Genomic DNA, 23,552 nt, shown 5'->3' with positions numbered 1-23,552 from the left:
TTTGCTTTATTCAACAGACACATTTTTGAAAAAGTCATGTCAAATATGTTCCCACTGATGTTATTTTAGATATGTATTATTGTTTTTTTTTTTTTTTCTTCCACTGATAGATTGTCTCTCTAGTTTATTAACAGCATATAAATAACATTAAATTTACAAGGTCAGTTGGCTTTTTTAAAGGAATTCAAGGAAGTCTTTAGATAATGATGATATAAAGCAAGAATAATGCTTTTGTAAAGGAGAAATTCTTTTCTTATCTCTGCTTAGTAATTTCACCTCTTTGTAATTCAGGACATACGATATCTGTGAAGTATCTCCTGGACCCCACTTGAATATGATTATTGGAGCTAATGGGACAGGGAAGTCCAGCATTGTGTGTGCCATTTGCCTTGGATTAGCAGGCAAACCTGCTTTCATGGGACGGGCAGATAAGGTAAGTTAATATAACTTTTTCTTGTTAAATTCAAAACCATCAGTTGCTTTTAATAATCAATCATCTCAGTTCTCTGGGTATAGCAAATGTGTAGTGCTAGGTAGGTAGAAAAGCTGGGAGGAGATTTTTATTTCTACAATTATTTTAGGCTGTATACCTACAGAATTATCCAGGTATCTAATGCCTGAAATGCTAAAAATGGTGTAAAATATATCATTTTAAATACGTTGCCGGGCTTGTCAAAAGGTGAGGGAAGTTTTCCAAGGACAGAACCAAAATAGTGTGACTCTAAAGAGATAAGCAGGCTCTGGGCTTGTTTCCTAGTGGCATTTGCTCATACTTGGCTCCTTAAATTCTGACTTAAATTGGTTATGCAAGGTTGGGGGTGCTGGAGATACAGGGAAGATAAAACCTAGAAGGCAAGTACGGTGTGGAGCTGAAATAACAACAGCACAGAATGGAACAGTGAGGGTTACTTATCTCATTGTTGGCTCTGAATGGAGTGGGGGAAAAAAAGAATCCTTAACTACAAGCTTTAACATGTTGGGGCCAGAATTCATATTATGATTGAAACTAAGATCTTTTTAGTTCTTTTTTTGTTGAGAATATATGTAGCTGAACATATACCAGTTCAGTAGTTCCTGCATGTACAATTCAGTGACTGGTTATATTCTTCGAGTTGTACAACCGTTCTCACTCTCCTTTTCTGAGTTATTCCTTCCCCATTAACCCTAAGGTTCCTATCTAATCTTTCGAGTTACTGTTGTCAATTTGATCCCATATGTTGTTGTTGTTAGGTGCCATCCGGTCAGTTCCGAAGCATAGCAACCCTCTGTATAACAGAACAAAATATTGCCTGCTCTTATGCCATCCCCATAATCGTTGCTGTGTTTGAGCCCATTGTTGCAGTCTGATCTTTTATAGATAATTCTTAAAAGAGCGTAATGCTCTAGGTAGACATTTTTTAACTAGTTAAGCTAAAGTATTGTTTGGTTTTAAGAAGAATTCAGGGGAATTTTTGGTTTAAAGTTTAGATGATCTCAGGGCAGTAGTTTCAGGGGTTCATCCAACCTTCACGGCTCCAGGTAGTCTGGAGTCAGTGAGAATTTGGAATTCTGTTATGCATTTCTGCCCTCTATGGAATCCTCAATCAAAATGTTCAGTAATGGTAAACCAAAACCCACTGCCATCGAGTTGATTCCGACTCACAGCGACCCTATAGGACAGAGTAGAACTGCCCCATAGGGTTTCCAGGGAGCGCCTGGCAGATTTGAACTGCCGACCTCTTGGTTAGCAGCTGTAGCACTTAACCACTATGCCACCAGGGTTTCCTCAGTAATGGTAGCTAAGTACTATCCAGTTCTTCTGGTCTCATGGCAAAGGTGGCAGTTGTTCATGTAAGCAGTTGGTCACACATTCCTTTTCCTCCTCCTATTCCTGACTCTCCCTTCTTCCTCTATTGTTATAGGCAAATAGAGACCAATTGTGCCTTGTTAGGCCGCTTGCAAGATTTTAAGATTCCAGGCACTACACATCAAACTAGGAGGTAGAACAGAAGCACTAAACACATTATTAGGCCACTTGACTGGGATGTCCCATAAAACCAAGACCCTAAACCTCCAAACCAAGAAACCAAATTCCATGAGGCTTTTGAATGTACATAAGCAGCCTCAGCAACTACTCCTTTTTTTTCCTTCTTGTCATTGTTGTAAATATCAATTATGTAACTTTTTATAGGTGTACAACTTATTGACAAAATACTTGGCTGTGTATCCCTACTCTTAATCAACGTAAACTAAAATCTTAAATTGTAATTTTACTTTTAAGAGGTCCCAGTTAGTAATACCTCCAGACATCTGGCAGAAGCAAATGCAAATCCTCTGAAGGAACATATCTCCAATCCAGTCCTCAAAAGAATTCCCACAGGGTTTCCAGAAATTTATGAATCCATGGCTAAAAACTAGAAAACAGGAGGAAATGAATCATCAAAAATAAGAACCAAGATCTTGAGAAATAGTTTAAACTGAGAAGAAAACATTCTTTTGTGGTTACGAGAGAGGGGAGGGAGGGATGGTGGGAGATGGGCATTCACTAAGTAGATAGTAGGTAAAAACTACTTTAGGTGAAGGGAAAGACAGCACACAATACAGGGAAGGTCAGCACAATTGGACTAAACCAAAAGCAACGAAGTTTTCTGAATAAACTGAATGCTTCAAAGGTCAGCGAAGCAGGTGCAGGAGTTTGGGGACCATGGTTTCAAGGGACATCTAAGTCAATTGGCATAATAAAATCTATTAAGAAAACATTCTTCATCCCACTTTGAAGAGTGGCATCTGGGGTCTTAAACGCTAGCAAGCAGCCATCTAAGATGCATCAATGGGTCTCAACCCACCTGGATCAAAGGGGAATGAAGAACACCAAGGACACAAGGTAATTATCAGCCCAGGAGACAGAAAGGGTTACATGAACCAGAGACTACATCATCCTGAGACCAGAAGAACTAGATGGTGCCCGGCTACAAGTGATGACTGCCCTGACAGGGAACACAACAGAGAACCCCTGAGGGAGCAGGAGAGCGGTGGGATGCAGACCCCAAATTCTCATAAAAAGACCAGACTTACTGGTCTGACTGAGATTAGAAGGACCCCAGTGGTCATGGTCCCCAAACCTTCTGTTGGCCCAGGACAGGAACCGTTCCCGAAGCCAACTCTTCAGACATGGATTGGACTGGACAATGGGTTGGAGAGGGATGCTGGTGAGGAGTGAGCTTCTTGGATCAGGTGGACACTTGAGACTATTTTGGCATCTCCTGCCTGGAGGGGAGATGGGAGGGTAGGGGGGGTTAGAAGCTGGCAAAATAGTCACGATAAGAGTGACTGGAAGGAGGGAGCAGGGTGTCTCATTGGGGGGAGATTAATTGGGAGTATGTAGTAAGGTATATGTAAGTTTTTATGTGAGAGACTGTCTTGATTTGTAAACTTTCATTTAAAACACAATAGAAATTATTTAAAAAAAACCCAAAAACCGTATAGAGCAGTTCTACTCTGTACACATGGGGTCGCCATGAGTTGGAATCGATTTGATGGCAACTAACAGCAACAATGATAATAAAATCAATATAGGACCTAAAACCTGCTGGACTCTGAGTAAGGCCATATTCACATATTATCCCATTTACTGTTCACATTTCTAAAAAAAATATGTAGCATTATACCTATTTTAAAAATTACACTTTATTGCCTAATTTTTAGTGAAAATCTATACATAAAGAACATTCAAAAAATTTAATAATGAATATTCAATTAAACTTTATTTCAAACAAAATTGAATCTATTCCTAGTAGAGAAACAGACTGACCCCCAAATGAAGGACATTTAAAAACAGTGGGAGTTTGCCATTATTAAAATTATTTGTTTAACTCCGTGGACCAAAATCTGCAAATTTGGGAAATAAAATACTCTGCAACGGGGAAGAAAAAATAAGAACTAACCAAAACAACAGACTGCAGAATCAGGCTTACAAAGTATGTAGATACTGGAATGATTACATAGAGAATATAAAGTAAGTATATTTAAAGAAATAAAAGAAGGCTACAAGTATAACAAAGAAGTAAGTGACAAAGATTTGTCAGATGTGAAAAACATTCTAATAGAATTTAAAGAAACAAAAAATATATTGGTTGAAGAGAGAAACTTGGACAGGAAGAACAGTAAACCAGACACATTTAAGGAGAGAATTTTTGAACTAAAAGATCTGAAAACATTTCTTAAAATGCAATATAAAGAGAAAATTATAAAATTGAGGTTAAGAGACATAACACATAAAGGAATATAATCTGGTATGCGTCTAATGGCAGATTCAAAGGGAGATGATGGTGAGACTAAGGAAGACGTAATATCTGAATAAAGAGTGACTAGAATTTTTTTTTTTTTTTTTTTTTAATTTTTACTGTGCTTTAAGTGAAAATTTACAAACCAAGTCAGTCTCTCATACAAAAACTTGTATGGACTAAAACTTGCTACATACTCCTAGTTGCTCTCCCTCTAATGGGACAGCACACTGTTCCCTCCACTCTCTATTTTCGTGTCCATTTGGCAAGCTTTTGACCCCCTCTGCCCTCTCATCTCTTCTCCAGTCAGGAGCTGCCCAGATAGTTTCATGTGTCTACTTGATCCAAGAAGCTCACTCTTTACCAGTATCATTTTCTATCCCATTGTCCAGTCCAACCCCTGTCTGAAGAGTTGGCTTTGGGAATGGTTCTAGTTTTGGGCTAACAGAAGGTCTGGAGACCATGAACCCTGGGGTTCTTCTAGTCTCAGACCATTAAGTCTGGTCTTTTTATGATAATTTGACATCTGCATTCCACTGCTCTCCTGCTCCCTCAGGGGTTCTCTGTTGTGCTCCCTGACATGGGAGTCTTCGGTTGTAGCTGGGCACCATTTAGTTCTTCTGGTTTCAGGCTGATGTAGTCTCTGGTTTATGGGGCCCTTTCTGTCTCTTGGGCTCATAATTACCTTGTGTCTTTGGTATTCTTCATTGTCCTTTGCTCCAGGTGGGTTGAGACCCATTGATGCATCTTAGATGGTCACTTGCTAGCGTTTAGACCCCAGACGCTGTTCTCCAAAATGGGATGCAGAATGTTTTCTTTGTAGGTTTTATTATGCCAGTTGACTTAGATGTCACCTGAAACCATGGTCCCCAAATCCCCGCCCCTGCTACTCTGGCCTTGGAAGTGGTCAATTTATTTAAGAAACTTCATTGCTTTTGGCTTAGTCCAGTTGTGCTGACCTGTCCTGTATTGTGTGTTGTCTTTCCCTTCACCTAAAATAGTTCTTATCTACTATGTAATTAGTAAAAACTCCTCTCCTGCCGTCCCTCCCCCCTCGTAACCATCAAAGAATATTTTCTTCTCTGTTTAAACTGTTTTTCAAATTCTTATAATAGTGGTCTCATACAATATTTGTCCCATTGCAACTGACTAATTTCACTCAGCATAATGCCTTCCAGATTCCTCCATGTTATGAAATGTTTTATGGATTGATCATTGTCCTTTATCGATGCGTAGTATTCCATTGTATGAATATACCATAATTTACTTATCCATTCATCTGTTGATGGGCACCTTGGTTGCTTCCATTTTTTTGCTATTGTAAACGGTGCTGCAATAAACATGGGTGTGTATATATCTGTTCATGTAAAGGCTCTTATTTCTCTAGCATATATTACAAGGAATGGGATTGCTGGATCGTATGGCGGTTCTATTTCTAGCTTTTTAAGGAAGTGCCAAATCGATTTTCAAAGTGGTTGTATCATTTTACATATCCACCAGCAGTGTATAAGTGTTCCAGATCCTCCACAACCTGTCAAGCATTTATTATGTTGTGTTTTTTGGATTAATGCCAGCCTCATTGGAGTGAGATGCAATTTCAGTGTAGTTTTGATTTGCATTTCTCTAATGGCTAATGATCATGGGTATTTCCTCATGTACCTGTTAGCTCCCAGAATGTCTTCTTAAGTGAAGTGTCTGCTCATATCCCTTGCCCATTTTTTAATTGGGTTATCCTTTTTTTTTATATATAATTTTTATTGTGCTTTAAGTGAAAGTTTACAAATCAAGTCAGCCTCTCACACAAAAACCCATATACACGTTGCTACATACTCCCAATTACTCTCCCCCTAATGAGACAGCCCGCTCTCTCCCTCTACTCTCTCTTTTTGTGTCCATTTCGCCAGCTTCTAGCCCCCTCCACCCTCTCATCTCCCCTCCAGGCAGGAGATGCCAACATAGTCTCAAGTGTCCACCTGATCCAAGAAGCTCACTCCTCACCAGCATCCCTCTCCAACCCACTGTCCAGTCCAATCCATGTCTGAAGAGTTGGCTTCAGGAATCATTCCTGTCCTGGGCCAACAGAAGGTCTGGGGGCCATGACCACTGGTCCTTCTAGTCTCAGTCAGACCATTAAGTCTGGTCTTATGAGAATTTGGGGTCTGCATCCCACCGCTCTCCTGCTCCCTCAGGGGTTCTCTGTTGTGTTCCCTGTCAGGGCAGTCATCACTTGTAGCCGGGCACCATCTAGTTCTTCTGGTCTCAGGATGATGTAGTCTCTAGTTCATGTGGCCTTTTCTGTGTCTTGGGTTTGTAATCGCCTTGTGTCCTTGGTGTTCTTCATTCTCCTTTGATCCAGGTGGGTCGAGACCCATTGATGCATCTTGGGTGGCTGCTTGCTAGCATTTAAGACTCCAGATACCACTCTTCAAAGTGGGATGCAGAATGTTTTCTTAATAGATTTTCTTATGCCAATTGACTTAGGTGTCACCTGAAACCATTGTACCCAGACCCCTGCCCCTGCTACGCTGGCCTTCGAAGCATTCAGTTTATTCAGGAAACTTCTTTGCTTTTGGTTTAGTCCAGTTGTGCTGACCTCCCCTGTATTGTGTGCTGTCTTTCCCTTCACCTAACGTAGTTTTTATCTACTATCTACTTAGTGAATGCCCATCTCCCACCATCCCTCCCTCCCCTCTCTCGTAACCACAAAAGAATGTTTTCTTCTCAGTTTAAACTATTTCTCAAGTTCTTATAATACTGGTCTTATACAATATTTGTCCTTTTGCAGCTGACTAATTTCACTCAGCATAATGCCTTCCAGGTTCCTCCGTGTTATGAAATGTTTCACAGATTCCTCACTGTTCTTTATCGATGTGTAGTATTCCATTATGTGAATATACCAAATTTATTTATCCATTCATCTGTTGATGGGTACCTTGGTTGCTTCCATCATTTTGCTATTGTAAACAGTGCTGCAGTAAACATGGGCGTGCATATATCTGTTTGTGTAAAGGCTCTTATTTCTCTAGGATATATTCCAAGGAGTGGGATTGCTGGATCGTATGGTAGTTCTATTTCTAGCTTTTTAAGGAAGCGCCAAATGGATTTCGAAAGTGGTTGTACCATTTGACATTCCCACCAGCAGTGTAGAAGTGTTCCAGTCTCTCCACAGCCTTTCCAACATTTATTCTTTTGTGTTTTTGGATTAATGCCAGCCTTGTTGGAGTGAGATGAAATCTCATTGTATTTTTGATCTGCATTTCTCTAATGGCTAATGATGGTGAACATTTCCTCATATATCTGTTAGCTACCTGAATGTCTTCTTTAGTGAAGTGTCTATTCATATCTTTTGCCCATTTTTTAATTGGGTTATTTGTCTTTTTGCAGTTGAGTTTTTGCAGTATCATGTAGATTTTAGAGATCAGGCACCGATCAGAAATGTCATAGCTAAAAACTTTTTCCCAGTCCGTAGGTAGTCTTTTTACTCTTTTGGTGAAGTCTTTGGATGAGCATAGGCGTTTGATTTTTAGGAGTTCCCAGTTATCTAGTTTTTCTTCTACATTCTTTATAATGTTTTCTATACTGTTTATGCCATGTATTAGGGCTCCTAACGTCCCTATTTTTTCTTCCATGATATTTATCTTTTCAGATTTTATATTTAGTTCTTTGACCCATTTTGAGTTCGTTTTTGTGCATGGTGTGAAGTGTGGGTCTTGTTTCATTTTTTTGCAGATGGATATCCAGTTATGCTAGCACCGTTTATTAAAAAGACTGTCTTTTCCCCATTTAACTGGCTTTGGGCCTTTGTCAAATATCAGCTGCTCATATGTGGATGAATTTATGTCTGAATTCTCTATTCTGTTCCATTGATCTATGTATCTGTTGTTGTACCAGCAGCAGGCTGTTTTGAATACTGTCGCAGTATAATAGGTTCTAAATTCAGGTAGAGTGAGGCCTCCCACTTTGTTCTTCTTTTTCAGTAATGACTTTCTTATCCAGGGCGTCTTTCCTTCCCATATGAAGTTGCTGATTTGTTTCTCCATCTCATTAAAAAATGTTGGGATTCGGATCGGAATTGTGTTGTGTCTGTAGATGGGTTTTGGTAGAATAGACATTTTTACAATGTTAAGTCTTCCTATCCACGAGCGAGGTACGTTTTCCCACTTATGTAGGTCTCTTGGTTTCTTGCAGTAATGTAGATTTCTCTGTATAGGTCTTTTATGTCTCTGGTAAGATTTATCCCTAAGTATTTTATCTTCTTGGAGGCTACTGTAAATGGCATTGATTTGGTGATTTCCTCTTCAATGTTCTTTTTGTTGGTGTAGAGGAATCCATCTGATTTTTGTATGTTTATCTTGTATCCTGATAATCTGCCGAGCTCCTATTAGTTTCAGTAGTTTTCTTGAGGATTCTTTGGTGTTTTCTATGTATAAGGTCATGTCATCTGCAAATGGAGATATTTTTACTTCTTCCTTACAAATCTGGATGCCGCTTATTTGTCTAGCCTGATTGCTCTGGCTAGGACCTCCAGCACAGTGTTGAATAAGACTGGTAATAAAGGGCATCCTTGTTTGGTTCCTGATCTCAAGGGGAATGCTTTCAGAGTCTCTCCATTTAGGTTGATGTTAGCTGTTAGCTTTGTATATTATGTTGAAGAATTTTCCTTCTATTCCTATTTTGCTGAGAGTTTTTACCATTAATGCGTGTTGGACTTTGTCAAATGCCTTTTCTGCATCAGTTAATAAGATCATGGGGTTCTTTTGTTTTATTTAGATGATGGATTACATTGATTGTTTTTCTAATGTTGAACCATCCACGCATACCTGGTATGAATCCCACTTGGTCGTGGTGAATTATTTTTTTGATATGTTGTTGAATTCTATCGGCTTCAATTTGTTCAGGATTTTTGCGTCTAAGTTCATGAGGGATATAGGTGTTTAATTTTCTTTTTTTTGTGGTGCCTTTACCTGGTTTTGGTATCAGGGATATGTTAGCTTCATAGAATGAGTTTGGGAGTATTCCATCCTTTTCTATACTCTGAAATACCTTTAGTAGTAGTGGTTTTAACTCTTCTCTGAAAGTTTGGTAGAACTCTGCAGTGAAGCCATCGGGCTAGGGCTTTTTTGTGTCGGGAGTTTTTTGATTACCTTTTCAATCTTTTGTAATGGGTTTATTTAGTTGCTCTACCTCTGTTTGTGTTAGTTTAGGTAGTAATGTTTCTAGGAATTCATCCATTTCTTCTAGGTTTTCAAATTTGCCAGAGTACAGTTTTTCGTAGTAATCTGATATGATTCTTTCAATTTCGGTTGGCTCTGTTGTAATATCACCCATCTCATTTCTTATTCGGGTTATTTGCTTCCTCTCATTTTCTTTTGTCAGTTTGGCCAGTGGTTTATCAATTTCGTTAATTGTTTTCAGAGTACCAGCTTTTGGTCTTGTTAATTCTTTCAATTGTTTTTCTGTTCTCTATTTCATCTAATTCTGCTCTAATTTTTATTATTTGCTTTCTTCTGGTGCCTTAGGGTTTCTTTTGTCGCTCTCTATTTGTTCAAGTTGTAGGGATAATTCTTTGATTTTGGCCCTTTCTTCTTTTTGTATGTGTGTATTTATTGATAGAAATTGACCTCTCAGTACTGCTTTTGCTGTGTCCCAAAGGTTCTGGTAGGAAGTGTTTTCATTCTCATTGGATTCCATGAATTTCTTTATTCCATCCTTGATGTCTTTCTATAACCCAGTCATTTTTGAGCAGGGTATTGTTCAGTTTGTAAGTGTTTAATTTCTTTTCCCTGCTTTTTCTGTTATTGGTTTCTGCTTTTATGGGCTTGTGGTCAGAGAAGATGCTTTGTAATATTTTGATGTTTTGGATTCTGCTAAGGCTTCCTTTATGACGTAATATATGGTCTATTCTAGAGAATGTTCCATGTGTGTTTGAAAAGAAAGTATACTTGGCTGCTGTTGGGTGGAGTGTTCTGTGTACGTCTATGAGGTCAAGTTGGTTGATTTTGGCATTTAGATCTTCTGTGCCTTTATTGAGCTTCTTTCTGGATGTACTGTCCTTCATCAAAAGTGGTGTGTTGAAGTCTCCTAGTAATATTGTGGAGCTGTCTATCTCACTTTTCAATACTGATAGAGTTTGTTTTATGTATCTTGCAGCCCTGTCATTGGGCACAGGAATATTTAATATGGTTATATCCTCTTGGTATATTGTCCCTTTAATCATTATATAGTGTCTTTCCTTATCCTTTGTGGTGGATTTAACTTTAAAGTCTATTTTGTCAGAAAATAATATTGCTACTCATGCTCTTTTTTGATTGTTGTTTGGTTGATGTATTTTTTCCATTCTTTGAGTTTTAGTCTGTTTCTCTAAGTCTAAGGTGTGTCTCTTATAGGTAGCAGATAGATGGATCGTGTTTTTTTAATCCATTCTGCCACTCTCTGTCTGTTTATTGGTGCATTTAGTCCATTAACATTCAGCGTAATTATGGATAGGTATGAGTTTTTTTTTTTTTTTTTATGAGTTTAGTGCTGTCATGTTGATGTCTTTTTTTTGTGTATTGTTTGAAAGTTTCTTTTTCCCACTTAATTTTTTGTGCTGAGTAGTTTATATAGTGCCTTTTCCTCTTATTCATTGTAGTTGATTTTGTTTGTGGTGAGTCTCTATTATTTTTTTTTATTTTATTTTGAAGAGTAGAATTGTTAAGTCTTGTTTGTGGTGCCTTAATATTTACCCCATTTTTCCAAGTTTAAACCTAACTTTTATTTCTTTATATCGCCTTGTCTTCCTCTATGTGAAATGTCTGTGACTACATTTCTTAAGTCTCTCTTTATTGTTTTAATGTTGTCTTCTTTTACATAATGACATCAGTGTTTCCCTGTTTTGAGAGGTTTTTTTATCTTGATTTATTTTTGTGATTTCCGTATCTGGATTTACATCTGATTACTGTGTCCAGTGTTCTAGTCTTTGGTTGATATCTGATATTATTGATTTTCTAACCAGAGAACTCTCTTTAGTATTTCTTGTAGTTTTGGTTTCCTTTTTACGAATTTCCTGAAGTTCTGTTTATCTGGAAATGTCTTCATTTCACCTTCATATTTGAGAGACAGTTTTGCTGCATATATTATTCTTTGCTGGCAGTTTTTTTTCTTCAATGCTTTATATAAGTCATCCGATTGCCTTCTTGCCGGCATGGTTTCTGCTAAGTAGTACGAGCTTATTCTTATTGACTGTCCTTTGTAGGTGACTTTTCGTTTATCCCTAGCTACTCTTAAAATTCTTTATCTTTGGTTTTGGCAAGTTTGATTATGTCTTGGTGACTTTGTTTTAAGATCGACCTTATGTGGAGTTCAATGAACATCTTGGATAGATACCGCCTCATATTTCACTATATCAGGGAAGTTTTCTGCCAACAAATCTTCAACAATTCTGCCTGTATTTTCTGTTATCCCTCCCTGTTCTGGTATTCCAATCACTCGCAGGTTATTTCTCCTGATAGAATCCCACATGATTCTTATGGTTTCCTCATTTTTTTTTAATTCTTTCATCTGATTGTTCTTCAAATATATTGGTACCAAGTGCTTTATCTTCAGTCTCACCGGTTTTTTCTTCCACTTACTCAATTCTGCTCCTCTGACTTGGTACTGAGTTGTCTAATTCTGTAAATTTATTGTTAATCTTCTGAATTTCTGATTGCTGTCTCTCTATGGATTCTTGCAGCTTATTAGATTTTTTATTGTGTTTTTGAATAACCTTTTTTAAATTCTTCAACTGCTTTATCTGTGTGTTCCTTGGCTTGTTCTGAGTATTGCCTATCTCCTTCCTGACGTCTTGAAGAGTTCTGTATATTAATCTTTGTATTCTGCATCTGGTATTTCCAGGAAGGCACCTTCATCCAGAAAATCCCTTGATACTTTATTTTGAGCTTGTTGAAGCCATCATGGTCTGCTTCTTTATATGATTTGATATTGACTCTTGTCTCTGTGCCATCTATAAGTTATTGTATTAGTTTATTTTTGCTTAGTGTATCCAAGCTTCTTGCTATATTTTGTCCTGATATGTCCAATTAGGTTGCTTGAGGGAGCTACCTTGGTTATTTTCTCCTTTGAAGCTCTAATGTCCTGTCACCAGATGTCTAGAGCTGTTACAATGTAAATGAACCTAGGAGTGCATTCATTTTTCTTGTATGGATTCAGCTTAGGTGTCCAGGTAGCTGGTGATCAAGTGTGTGGTACAGGCTCTGTTCTACAGTCTTAGAGGGACAGAGGTGATTGGTGTAGGTACTGGTATCTCATTGCAGCAGGGGGTCATGCTCTGAACAAGACAGGGAGCTGCCAACCGTCCCGAGTGTCTGTGAGGAAAGTATGTCCCTGTTCCCTAGAGCACACAGGTGAGTGGATTCTGCAGACAGACCTTGGATACCCAGTGCTTCTGGTTGTAAGAACTGGGAGGTATCACTTATCCTTGGACGCCTGTCATGGGTGGCTGGGTGACCTGAGTGGAGGCACCAGTCCTTACAACCCTGATGTGGGTAGGTGAGGACCCTGTATAACAGGCAAAGCAGTGTTAAACATCAAACACCCAACTCTCCACAGCACAGCTAAAACAGTTGTAGTCTGCCAACAAGGGTCTGTTCTCCTGAAGTAGGCCCACACAGGTCCATGCACGGGGGAAAGGTATTCAGAGTCTATGGACCGTTTATGCCTGGACAGGAGCTGCTTTTGTCCTATGCTCCCCAGGTTAGTGGAGCTGGCAGACTATCTTTTCCCCAGATGTGAATTTATTCCTTCTCCACGGCTGGGAGAATGGCTCAAGGTGTGCAACAGGATCTGTCTCAGGCTCAGGGAAATCCACAGCCAGTGAAGCCAGCTTGGGGGCTGGGGGTGCGGTAAAATATACACGACTACTTAGCTTTTGCCTAGAGCGTTGTTCTTCTTTAGTTCCGGAGGTTTGAGTAGGCTGTGTTGCTGGCTGCTTCTCCCTGAGAAAACCGCTGCCAAATGCTGCCGCCAGCCCACTGCAGCCTTGGGGTTCCCAGTGATTAAGATCTGGTAACTCCTCTTCGCTTCTGAACTGTTTCTCCCTTCATCTGCTGCTCAGTCAGTTTTCTGACTTTGCCTTTAATGTTCAGGGCTTCTAGCTTGTCATAAATGCAATTGTTTCACTTGTTTTTTTTTGGTCTTTGTTGTAAAAGGGTTCACTGGAAGCGTCTGACTACTCTGCCATCTTGGCCCTGCCTCTAGGAATTTTTTAATAATGCTGAAAAACATGAATTTTCCTATTTAAGAAAACCAATATACCCCCCAAAATAAAAAATCCCGTTGCTGTCAATTCCAACGCATAGCGACCTTATAGGACAGAGTAGAACTGCCCCTTAGGGTTTCTAAGGAGTGGCTGGTGAATTTGAACTGCCGATATTTTGGTAAGCAGCCAGGCTCTTAACCATTGCACCACCAGGGCAGGATAAATGACAGAAATCCATACATGGTTACAGTATAGTGAGTTACAAAACACCAAATTACAGAGAAGATTTTTAAAGCAGCCAGAAAACCTACAAAGGAACCAGAATTAGACCAAGAGCTAACTCTTAGAAGACAGGAGAGAGCAAGATATTGTTCTCACTGCCAAGAAAATAAAAGCCAGCCTGTAATTGCATATCCAGTAGTAATATCCTTCCAGAATAGAGGTAGGAAAGAAAATGATTAAAGACCAAAATCCTCACTAAGGGAATTTTGAACATATGTAATTTATGAGGAAGGTAAATGATTCCAGATGAACAGTCTGAGATGCAAAAAGAAATGTTTAGCAGAAAAGGGGTAAATATGTAGGGAAGTATATGCAAACTGTTTAAAATAATGTCTATAATTTGTGGAGTTTAAGACATTCTAGAACTAAAATATTGGACAATAGGACTGAAGTGGTCAGAGTTAAAGCACTCTAAGGATTTGTATTATTGAGAGGAAGTTAAGATAGTTGATCAACTTTAGGATTTATTAAGTTAAATATGCATATTAAAATTTTTGGGATAACCACTTAAAAAATTGAAATGGAATATGTATCCTCTAAAGAAGAAAGGCAAAAAGTAGAATGAGAGGAAAACAATATTCATCACCTAAACAATGCAAAAGGAGGTTTGAAAAAGAGAAGAGAAAGAAGTATAGAAAATTAAATAATTAAAAAACACAAAATAAGATTTTAGAAATACATCCAAATATATTATTAATGATAATTATAAAGTGATCTGTACTCTCATTAAGTGATAACAGCTGTTAGAATGGATAAATAAAACAAAACTCAGTTATATTTGTTTATAAGATGCATATATAAAATGAAAAGCTGTTGAAAATTGATAAGGATGAAAAAAGACACTCTAGGCAAATACTGTACAAAAGAAAATAGGTTTAACTGAATTAATACCAGGGAAAATAGTCTTTAAAGTAAACAGTATTTTTGGAGATAAAGGTGGTTATTAAATATTGATGAAAGGCTCAGTTCAGCTGGAAAATAAATCACTTTTCAACTTGAATTTGCCTGATAATGTAGCTTCAAAATATGTAAGCAGAATCAACAGAATTCTAACAAGTTATCAGATCCATAATCATAGTGGGAGAGCTATCAATAATAGATCAATCATATAAAAAATGAGTAAAAATACAGAAGACTTGAACAACAGTTAACAAGCTTGATACCCTGGAAAGCTCTTGTACATTTATACAGGAGGAAATCACAGAAATGTTTATAGCAGTATTGTTTGTAACAAATTCTGTTACAGTCAAATAAGATGGAATATTATATGGTAGAGAAAAATCAAAAATAGTGTACTTCACTGGCTAAATGCCAGAAACCTAATTTTAAGCAAAGATACCATGTTGGAAGAACACATGTAATATGATTTTGTTTATGCAATAGTCAAAGTCAGATAAAATAATATATTCAATGTTTAGAGATAGAAATATATGTAGTAAAACTAGAGTAAAGTAAAAAAAAAAGATCAAATCAGAGATTACATTTGTTTAGGAGAGCTAAGGATGCAATTAGGGTGACAATGTTCAGTTTCTTAAACTGCTGGTAGATACATGGTTTTATTATTCTTAAGCAGTATATGAAGTTTATATATACCGTTGGAGCCTGGTGGCATAGCGGTTAAGAGCTCGTCTACTAACCAAAAGGTCAGCAGTTCGAATCCATCAACCTCTCCTTGGAAACCCTAGGGGACAGTCCTACTCTGTCCTATAGGGTCACTATAAGTATACTGTTTAGTATATAACATTTCAAATAAAAATATACTTTAAAAAAATCTGAGAATTAACCCACTTTAAATTTTTTTTTCAAAACTTAAAACGATTCTTTACATTTTTAATTACTGTCAGTATTGCAGTATTATCAAGTGATATTCCAAGTTTCTTAGCCCAGCTTAAAATGTAAGGTTACAAGATAGAAGCAAATATCATTTAAGATTATATATATACTCATTAAAAAAAAATTTTTTTTTTAATGCTGTAGGGGAGATACTTATGGTGTATGAAAGATACTAACCCATAAACTAACCCATTGCCATCGAGTCAATTCTTACTCATAGTGACCCTATAGGACAGAGTAGAACTGCCCTGTAGGGTTCCCAAAGAGCACACAGTGGATTCGAACTGCCGACCTTTTGGTTAGTAGCCGAACTCTTAACCCCTATGCCACCAGGGTTTCCATGAAGGATGCTGCTTTCCATTAATAATTAGCTTTGAGACCTTAGCCAGTTATCTGGACCTCAGTTTTTCTTCATTTTAAAGATGAATGGATTGAAGTAGATTGCTTCAGAGAGCCAGCTCAAATTTATGAATAATGATAGTCTTTACTTGTCAGAAATGGTTTATAAAATCCTTGTCTGTGAAATGGTCTGCTGGATTATACTCCAGGGGCTGTACAGTAGGAATAGATTTGTAAAAACAGCTTGGGGGAGGTGTCTGACCTCCCCAACCCCACAAAAGCAAAGGACAACCAAGATCAACAGTGCAGGGTTGACTCCCATGAGGTGCAGGCCAGACAAGCCTCCTCTCTCTGCCATCTTTACTGTCCTACAGCACTCCTTACTGGATTCGATAATTCATTGCAGTGGCCACGCAGAACTCAGGCCATACTCACAATTATGGGGTTTACTGAACAGTTACAGTTCAGGCTCAAGAACACTCAGGATTCGGTTCTTCCATCAGGATAGCCTGTCCTCAGCTGTACTCACAGGCATACCTCTCCCAGGCCCTCAGTCTCTGCCCAGAGGTATTCAACTTTCTCTCTATGTGGGCCAGGAAGCCCACTACACTGTCTCCTGGTGCCAGGTCTCTCCTGCTGGTCTCTCTTTCCTTGGTGATGGTGGGCTCCTCCTCTCTCCTCTGGAATTGACTCTTAAGGCAAAACTGACCAATCCCCTTGGTAGGCCACAATTACCCTGTCGCACAATCAACTGGCTGGGAGTTTCAAGACCATGGCTAGAAAGGCCACACAGAAGAGAAATTAATCATGCCGCAAGATTAAACTATTAGAGTTTTCACCAGCCTTCCCATGTTTAGTTTTGTCATAAAGAAAATGCATCTTTTCTTATCTTTGAGCATTAGGGTTTTTAAGGGAAATTGGAGTGTAGTGTTTCCTAGACAAGAGAGTTGCAGACTTTGGGTATCCACAGATATATTTGGAGGATGCCGAAGTTCTCAGCTAGAATATTCTAATGTTTCATTTTAAATGTTAATATAAAAATTTAACACAGGTGTATGTTTTATTTTAAATGCTGATATAAAAATTTAACACAAGCATATACTAGACCACCTGTACGGACAGTAACTCCTCCTGATTATTTTTTCTTCCAATGATACCAAGTATTTTAATTGTTGCACGCTAATGAGCAAATAGCTCTCCCACAAGGTGCTGTTGTTTATCTGATCTACAAGGGAACTGAAAACAGAGAGTTTAAGTAACCTGGCCAGTGTCAGGCAATTTCTATATGACAGAGTGGAGATTTGAGTCTCCATACTGGGTGTTCCAAAAAAACACCCAGTGCATGTTAAACCTGTGCTATTAATCCTTAAACTCTACTTCATAGTCACAAGAACAGGCTTGTTTTTTCACCTTTCTAGTCCTCAGTTTCATCATCTATAAAATGGATACAATATATACCTCATAAGGTTGTTTATGAGTATTAAATGAGAAAATATATTCCAGGTGTTTAGAGTAGCAGGATATAGTAAATGCTTAATAAATGTTAGCAGTTGTGATAGTTGTCATCATCTCTACCATCATCACTGTTAAAGAGATAATTATTTATTTGCAAGGTGTATTGTGTACCCCCTTGCCTATTTTTGTTTTTTGGTTATCCCAGTATTTATGGCCTGATCTAAGATGCAGTCTGAACTTTTTAGGTCTGGGATCTGCTTTCATGCTTATACTCATACATACAAACTAGCTCAAAAATATCTGTTTTACTTTGTAAATTGTAATATTACTCGTGTTTAAAGTATGCTTGATGACTTCTTCAATGGTAGGAAGAAGGTTTGGTATAGCTGTTTGTGATCATACTATAGGATCTATTTTCCCACTGGCTTCTTTTTCTTTTCTCTTTGAGAGAGATTAGTGTAGTGGTTAAGTACAGACTCTGAAGCTGGATTGTTGTTAGTTGTAGTTGAGTTGGCTCCAACTCCTGGCAACTTTATATATATAACAGAAGGAAATATTGAGCTGGATTATCTGGTTTCAAATCTTTGCTCTACACTTGCTTTGTTACTAGCTTTGTAACACAAAACTAATACATAGGAGACTCAGTAAACGATAATATTATTGTTGTTATTTGTGGGAGGAAACAGTGTTATTGTTAGGTGCCATAGAGTTGGTTCCAACTCATAGCAATGCTGCCCCATAGGGTTTTCTAGGCTGTCATCTTTACGATTGCTAGGCCATTTTTCCCCTGCAGAGCTGCTGGGTGGGTTTGAACTGCTAATCTTTTGGCTAGCAGCTGAGCACTTAACCATTGCACCACTGGGAGAGGCCTAAATCTGGGAAGGGTACATTTAGAAAATGATGGGGATGGACATACAGAGAAGTTATCGAAAGGATCTTAAGCTGATAAATAGTAATGACTTTACTAATCTCTGATTATTAACCCAGGAGTGTCATCACACACCTCACTTTTTCTTTTTTTTTGTCTTAGGTTGGCTTTTTTGTGAAGCGGGGATGTACCAAAGGCATGGTTGAAATTGAATTGTAAGTGTTGAAGGTGCTCAAACCACTTTTTCCTGTATAATTTCTTAGTTTATGTCTGTACTTTCCTGATGATGTTAAAAAAAAACAGTAATATAGTATTATGGCAAAATGTTAGGAATAATATTAATATTTTAAAAATACTTTATCCAAACAAGTAAGCTTATTTTATATTTTTGTTTTCTGATCTTTCAGACTTAAAGACTGAATTGTAAGAATTCTCTTTTGGAGAAATTCTTGAGGAAATTACAAGTTTACGTGAGGTAGTGCAATAGAAACATACCACCACTGTTAAATATCTACTAAGAAATTGTGGTATTTTTCGCAAATTTAAAATATCTATTGTTTTTGCTGGTTTTGAAAGTGTCTTAGTTCGGGTTCTCTAGAGAAACAAAACTAGTGAAACAGATAAATGTATATAGAGAGATTCATATCAAGGAAATGGGTCATGGGATTGTAGAGGCTGGAATGTCCTAAGTCCATGGATCAGGATGGAGGCTTCTCTTAATTCATGTAGCTGCAGGGTCTGGTGAACCCAAGATCGACAGGTCGGAGAGCAGGGCTCCCGCTCGCAGGCTGTGAAGATGGGTGAATCCCAAGATTGGCTGATAAGCTGTTAGCTCAAGTCCCAAGAACCAGAAGTCGGATGAACAGGAGGCATCCACAGGATCCAGAGGGAGCAATAAAGCTAGAATGCCTGCTTATATTTGGAAGCAGGCCACACCCCCCAGGAAACACTCTTTCAACTGATTGGCTAATCATAGCAAATTCCATCATGGGAACGATCACATATAAACACAGAATCATGGCCCAGTCAAGTTGCTGCGCAGTCTCAACCATGTCACAGTAACATTTGCTTGTTTAAAAAAATGCGCAATGTGGAAGTGTATAAAGCTGAAAATGAAAGCCTTCTCATTGCCATAATTCTAACTTCTAGAAATACCCACTATGAATAGTTTGGCGGATCTCATTTATGGCAAATACTTGGCATTTCTGTCACCATAGTCCATTCCCTTTCTCAAAGAAATTGATAATTTTGTTTTTGCTGAGTCTTTTTGTTTTTATTTTGGTGAGTAGGATTGTTAGTCTCCTTTGTGGTTACCTTAATATTTACCCCTATTTTTCTAAGTTTAAAACTAACTTTTATTTCTTTATATCTCCTTGACTTCCTCTCCATGTGAAAGATCTGACTTCATTTTTTTGTCCCTGTTTATTGTTTTAATGTTGTCACCTTTTATATAATGACATCGCTGTTTCCCTGTTTTGAGCATTTTTTAATCTTGATTTGTTTTTCTGATTTCCCTATCTGGGTTGATACCTGGTTGCCCTGTCCTGTGTTCTGGTGTTGGATTGATATCTGATATTACTGATTTTCTAACCAAAGAATTCCCTTTAGTATGTCTTGTAGTTTTGGTTTGGTTTTTACAAATACCCTGAACTTCTGTTTATCTGGGAATGTCCTAATTTCACCTTCATGTTTGAGAGACAGTTTTGCTGGATATGTGATTCTTGGCTGGCAATTTTTTTCCTTCAAGGTTTTATATAAGTCATCCGATTGCTTTCTTGCCTGCATGGTTTCTGCTGAGTAGTCCGAGCTTATTGACTCTCTTTTGTAGGTGACTTTTCATTTATTCCTAGCCACTTTTAAAATTGTTTCTTAATCTTTGGTTTTGGCAAGTTTGATTATAATGTGTCTTGGTGACTTTCTTTTGAAATCAACCTATGTGGAGTTTGATGAGCATCTTGGATAGGTATCTTCTCATCTTTCACGATATCAGGGAAGTTTTCTGCCAACAAATCTTCAACAGTTCTCTGTATTTTCTGATATCCCTCTCTGTTCTGGTACTCCAGTCACTCATAGGTTATTGCTTTTGATAGAGTCCCACATGATTCTTAGGGTTTCCTCATTTTTTTAGATTCTTTTATCTCATCTTTCTTCAAATATATTGGTGCAAAGTGTTTTCTCTTCAGTCTCACTAATTCTGCCTTCCATTTCCTGAGTTCTGCTCCTCTGACTTTTCTAGTGGGTTGTCTAATGCTGTAATTTTATTGTTATAATCTTCTGAATTTCTGATTGCTGTCTCTCTATGAATTCTTGCAGCCTATTAAATTTTTCATTATGTTCTTGAGTAATCTTTTTAATTTCTTCAACTGCTTTATCTGTGTGTTCCTTGGCTTCATGATGTCTTGAAGAGTTCTGTGTATTAATCTTTTGTATTCTGCATCTGGTAATTCCAGGAAGACACCTTCATCCAGAAGACTCCTTGATTCTTTGTTTTGAGAGCTTGTTGAAACGATCATGGTCTGCTTCTTTATGTGATTTGATATTGACTGTTGTCTCCAAGCCATCTATAAGTTATCGTATTAATTTATGTTTGCTTACCATATCCTAACTCTTTGCTTTGTTTTGTTTTGATATTCCCAGATAGGCTGCTCGAGTGAGCTAGTTTGATTATTTTCTCCTTTGAAGCTCTAACGTCCTGTCACCAGATGGCTAGAGCTATTACCAGGTATATGTGCCTGAGTCCATTCATTTTCTTGTATGGATTCAGCTCACATGTCCAGGTAGTTGGTCATTGAGTGTGTGGTACAGGCTCTGTCCTACAGTCTTAGAGGGTCAGCAGTGATTGGTGTAGGCACAGGTATCTGGTTGCAGCAGGGAGTCATGCCCTGACCAAGGCAGGGTGCTGAGAACCGTCCCCCGAGTGTCTGTGAGAAATGCATGTCCCTGTTCCCTGGAGTGCACAGGTGGGTGGGTTCTGCAGCCACACCATGGGCACTCAATGGCTTTGGTTGTAAGGACTGGGAGGTATCACTTATCCTCGGACCCCTGTCTTGGGTGGGTAGGTGACGTGGGTGGAGCTTCCAGACTTTAGTCCCTTGATGTAGGTAGGTGAGGACCCTGCTTAATAGGCAAAGCAGCGTCAAACATCAAAAACCCACCTCTCCACCGCTCAGCTGAAATAGTTGCAGTCTGCCAACAAGACCCTGTTCTCCTGAAATGGGCCCACACAGGTCCGTGCAGGGTGAAAGATATTAAAAGTCCATGGACCATTTGTGTCTGGACAGGAGCTGCTTCTACCCTGAGCTCCCCAGCTTAGGGGATCTGGCAGATTATCTTTTCCCTAGTTGTTAATTTCTTCCTTCTCCAAGGCCAAGAGAATGGCTCAGGGTGCGCAGCAGGAATTATTGCAGGCCTAGGGAAATCAACAGGCACTGAAGCCAGCCTGGGGGCCGGGGCTTGGTAAAATAAATGCAAGTACTTAGTTTTTGGTGAGAGTGCGGTTCTTCTCTGGTTCTGGAGGTGTGAGTAGGCTGTGTGGCTTGCTGTCTCCCCCAGAGGAAACGGCATCCAGAGCGCCACTGCCAGCCCCGCCGCGGTTGCTCCAGGGGATCGTGCCTGAGGGTTCCCGCCGAGTGAGGTCTGGCAACTCCTTGCCGTTTCTGAACCATCTCTCTGTCCCCTGCCTCTCAGTCCGTTTTCTGATCTTACCTTTGATGTTCAGGGCTCCTAGCTTGTCATAAATATAATCATTTCACTTGTTTTTTGGGGTCTTTGTTGTAAGAGGGATCATCAGAAGCGTCTGACTACTCCGCCATCGTGGCCCAGCCTCCGAACATTTCCTAATTTTTATAGTGAATAATTATAAAATTAAATGTCCATTAATAAGATGTGGTTATATTAATTGTGAAATATCCACATTGTAGAAATTCGTGGCAAATGAAAAAATGCCACTGTAGTTGTATATGTACTTTTATGTAATAGACAAATGTCTGGAAGATTATAGCCATGTAACCACTGCCTTAAAGAAATATCATACTGTTCCCTTCAAGGGAGAAGGTAGTGATATATGAAAGTATATTGTGAGGGAATTTCCTTTTTTTTTTTTACACGTTACATACTTTTGAAAAATCCTATATTTTTGAGAATATATTTGTGATTACTTTAAAAATTGTTTTAATTATTTAAAAAATGTAGAAGATGATTTACAGGAGAGACAAAAGGCAAAACAGAATGCAAATGATCAATAACTTACAAAAAGATAATTAACCGCAGTAATTTTTAGTGAGCCATTTTTTATTAGAGATTTATTTCAAGTATTGATTTCCCAGTGCCAAGGGTACAGTGATTTATTTTAGAATGTGGAAGTATATCTCATGGCTGAGAAGTACAGAGATATTATTGCATTGGTGAAGATGAAGAGAAGTTGCCACCTGTATAAGGAATAAAGCTCTGCAAGCTTGACAGTTCGGAGAGGAAAATAGCAGTATATATGGAGGCTTATAAAGGAGCCCTGTTGGCACAGCGGTTAAGCTCTTGGCTGCTAACTGGAAGGTCAGCAGTTTGAACCAACCCAGTAGCTCTACAGGAGAAAAGACCTGGCTATGTGCTCCTGTAAAAATTACAGCCTAGGAAACCCTATGGGGTACTCCTGCTCTGTCCTGTAGGGTCACTATGAGTCAGAATCGACTTGACAGCACACAACAACATGGCCTCTTACATTCTACTAGGGAAGGAATAATTTCAGGAATTCTTCTTGACCTTGAATAAAGGATAACATATGTGCTTGCGGTAGAATTAACTTATAAAAGTAATTGCCAAATTCTCTTAACAGACATGTATTCAGTAAAATTCAACAGCCTTTAATGATCAAAACACTCAAAAATCTAGGGATAGAAGGAAACTTCCTCAATTTGATAAAGGGCATCCATGAAAAAACGCACAGCTACCATCATACTTAATAGTGAAAGACTGAAACTTTTTTGCCCTAAGGTCAAGGACAAGACATTAGTAACAAACGTTGGCTAGAATGTGGAGAAACTGGAACCCTTTTACACTGGTGGTGGGAATGTAAAATGGTACAGCCACTTTGGAAAACAGTTCCTCAGAAAGTTAAACATAGGGTTACTATACCCAAAAACCAAACCCACTGCCATCGAGTTGATTCCGACTAATAGCGACCCTATGAATGTTCATAGCAGCATTATCCATAACAGCAAAAAGTAGGAACAACCCAAATGTCCATCAACTGATGAATGGATAAGCAAAATATGATATATCCATT

The 23,552-nt window shown here is 38.5% G+C and overlaps 1 protein-coding gene across 6 annotated transcripts in view; it reads left to right on the top strand.

Moving 5' to 3' along the window:
* The window catches only part of SMC5 (structural maintenance of chromosomes 5), a 113,479-nt gene that overhangs the window by 6,129 nt on the left and 83,798 nt on the right, over positions 1–23,552 (top strand). For all 6 annotated transcript variants that reach the window (XR_010322970.1, XM_064291231.1, XM_064291230.1 and 3 more), the window contains exons 2-3: positions 292–433; positions 18,437–18,489. Coding sequence is in view for 5 of the 6 variants with exons in the window: in XM_064291231.1 (XP_064147301.1) it covers positions 292–433; positions 18,437–18,489 (195 nt within the window). In the remaining variant the exon portion in view is untranslated. The remainder of the gene's footprint in view (positions 1–291; positions 434–18,436; positions 18,490–23,552) is intronic.

Source organism: Loxodonta africana, chromosome 9 (assembly GCF_030014295.1).
Source record: "Loxodonta africana isolate mLoxAfr1 chromosome 9, mLoxAfr1.hap2, whole genome shotgun sequence".
Classification (NCBI taxonomy): domain Eukaryota; kingdom Metazoa; phylum Chordata; class Mammalia; order Proboscidea; family Elephantidae; genus Loxodonta; species Loxodonta africana.
The sequence above is the reverse complement of the archived record's forward strand: the minus strand, read 5'-3'. Positions and strand labels throughout refer to the sequence as shown.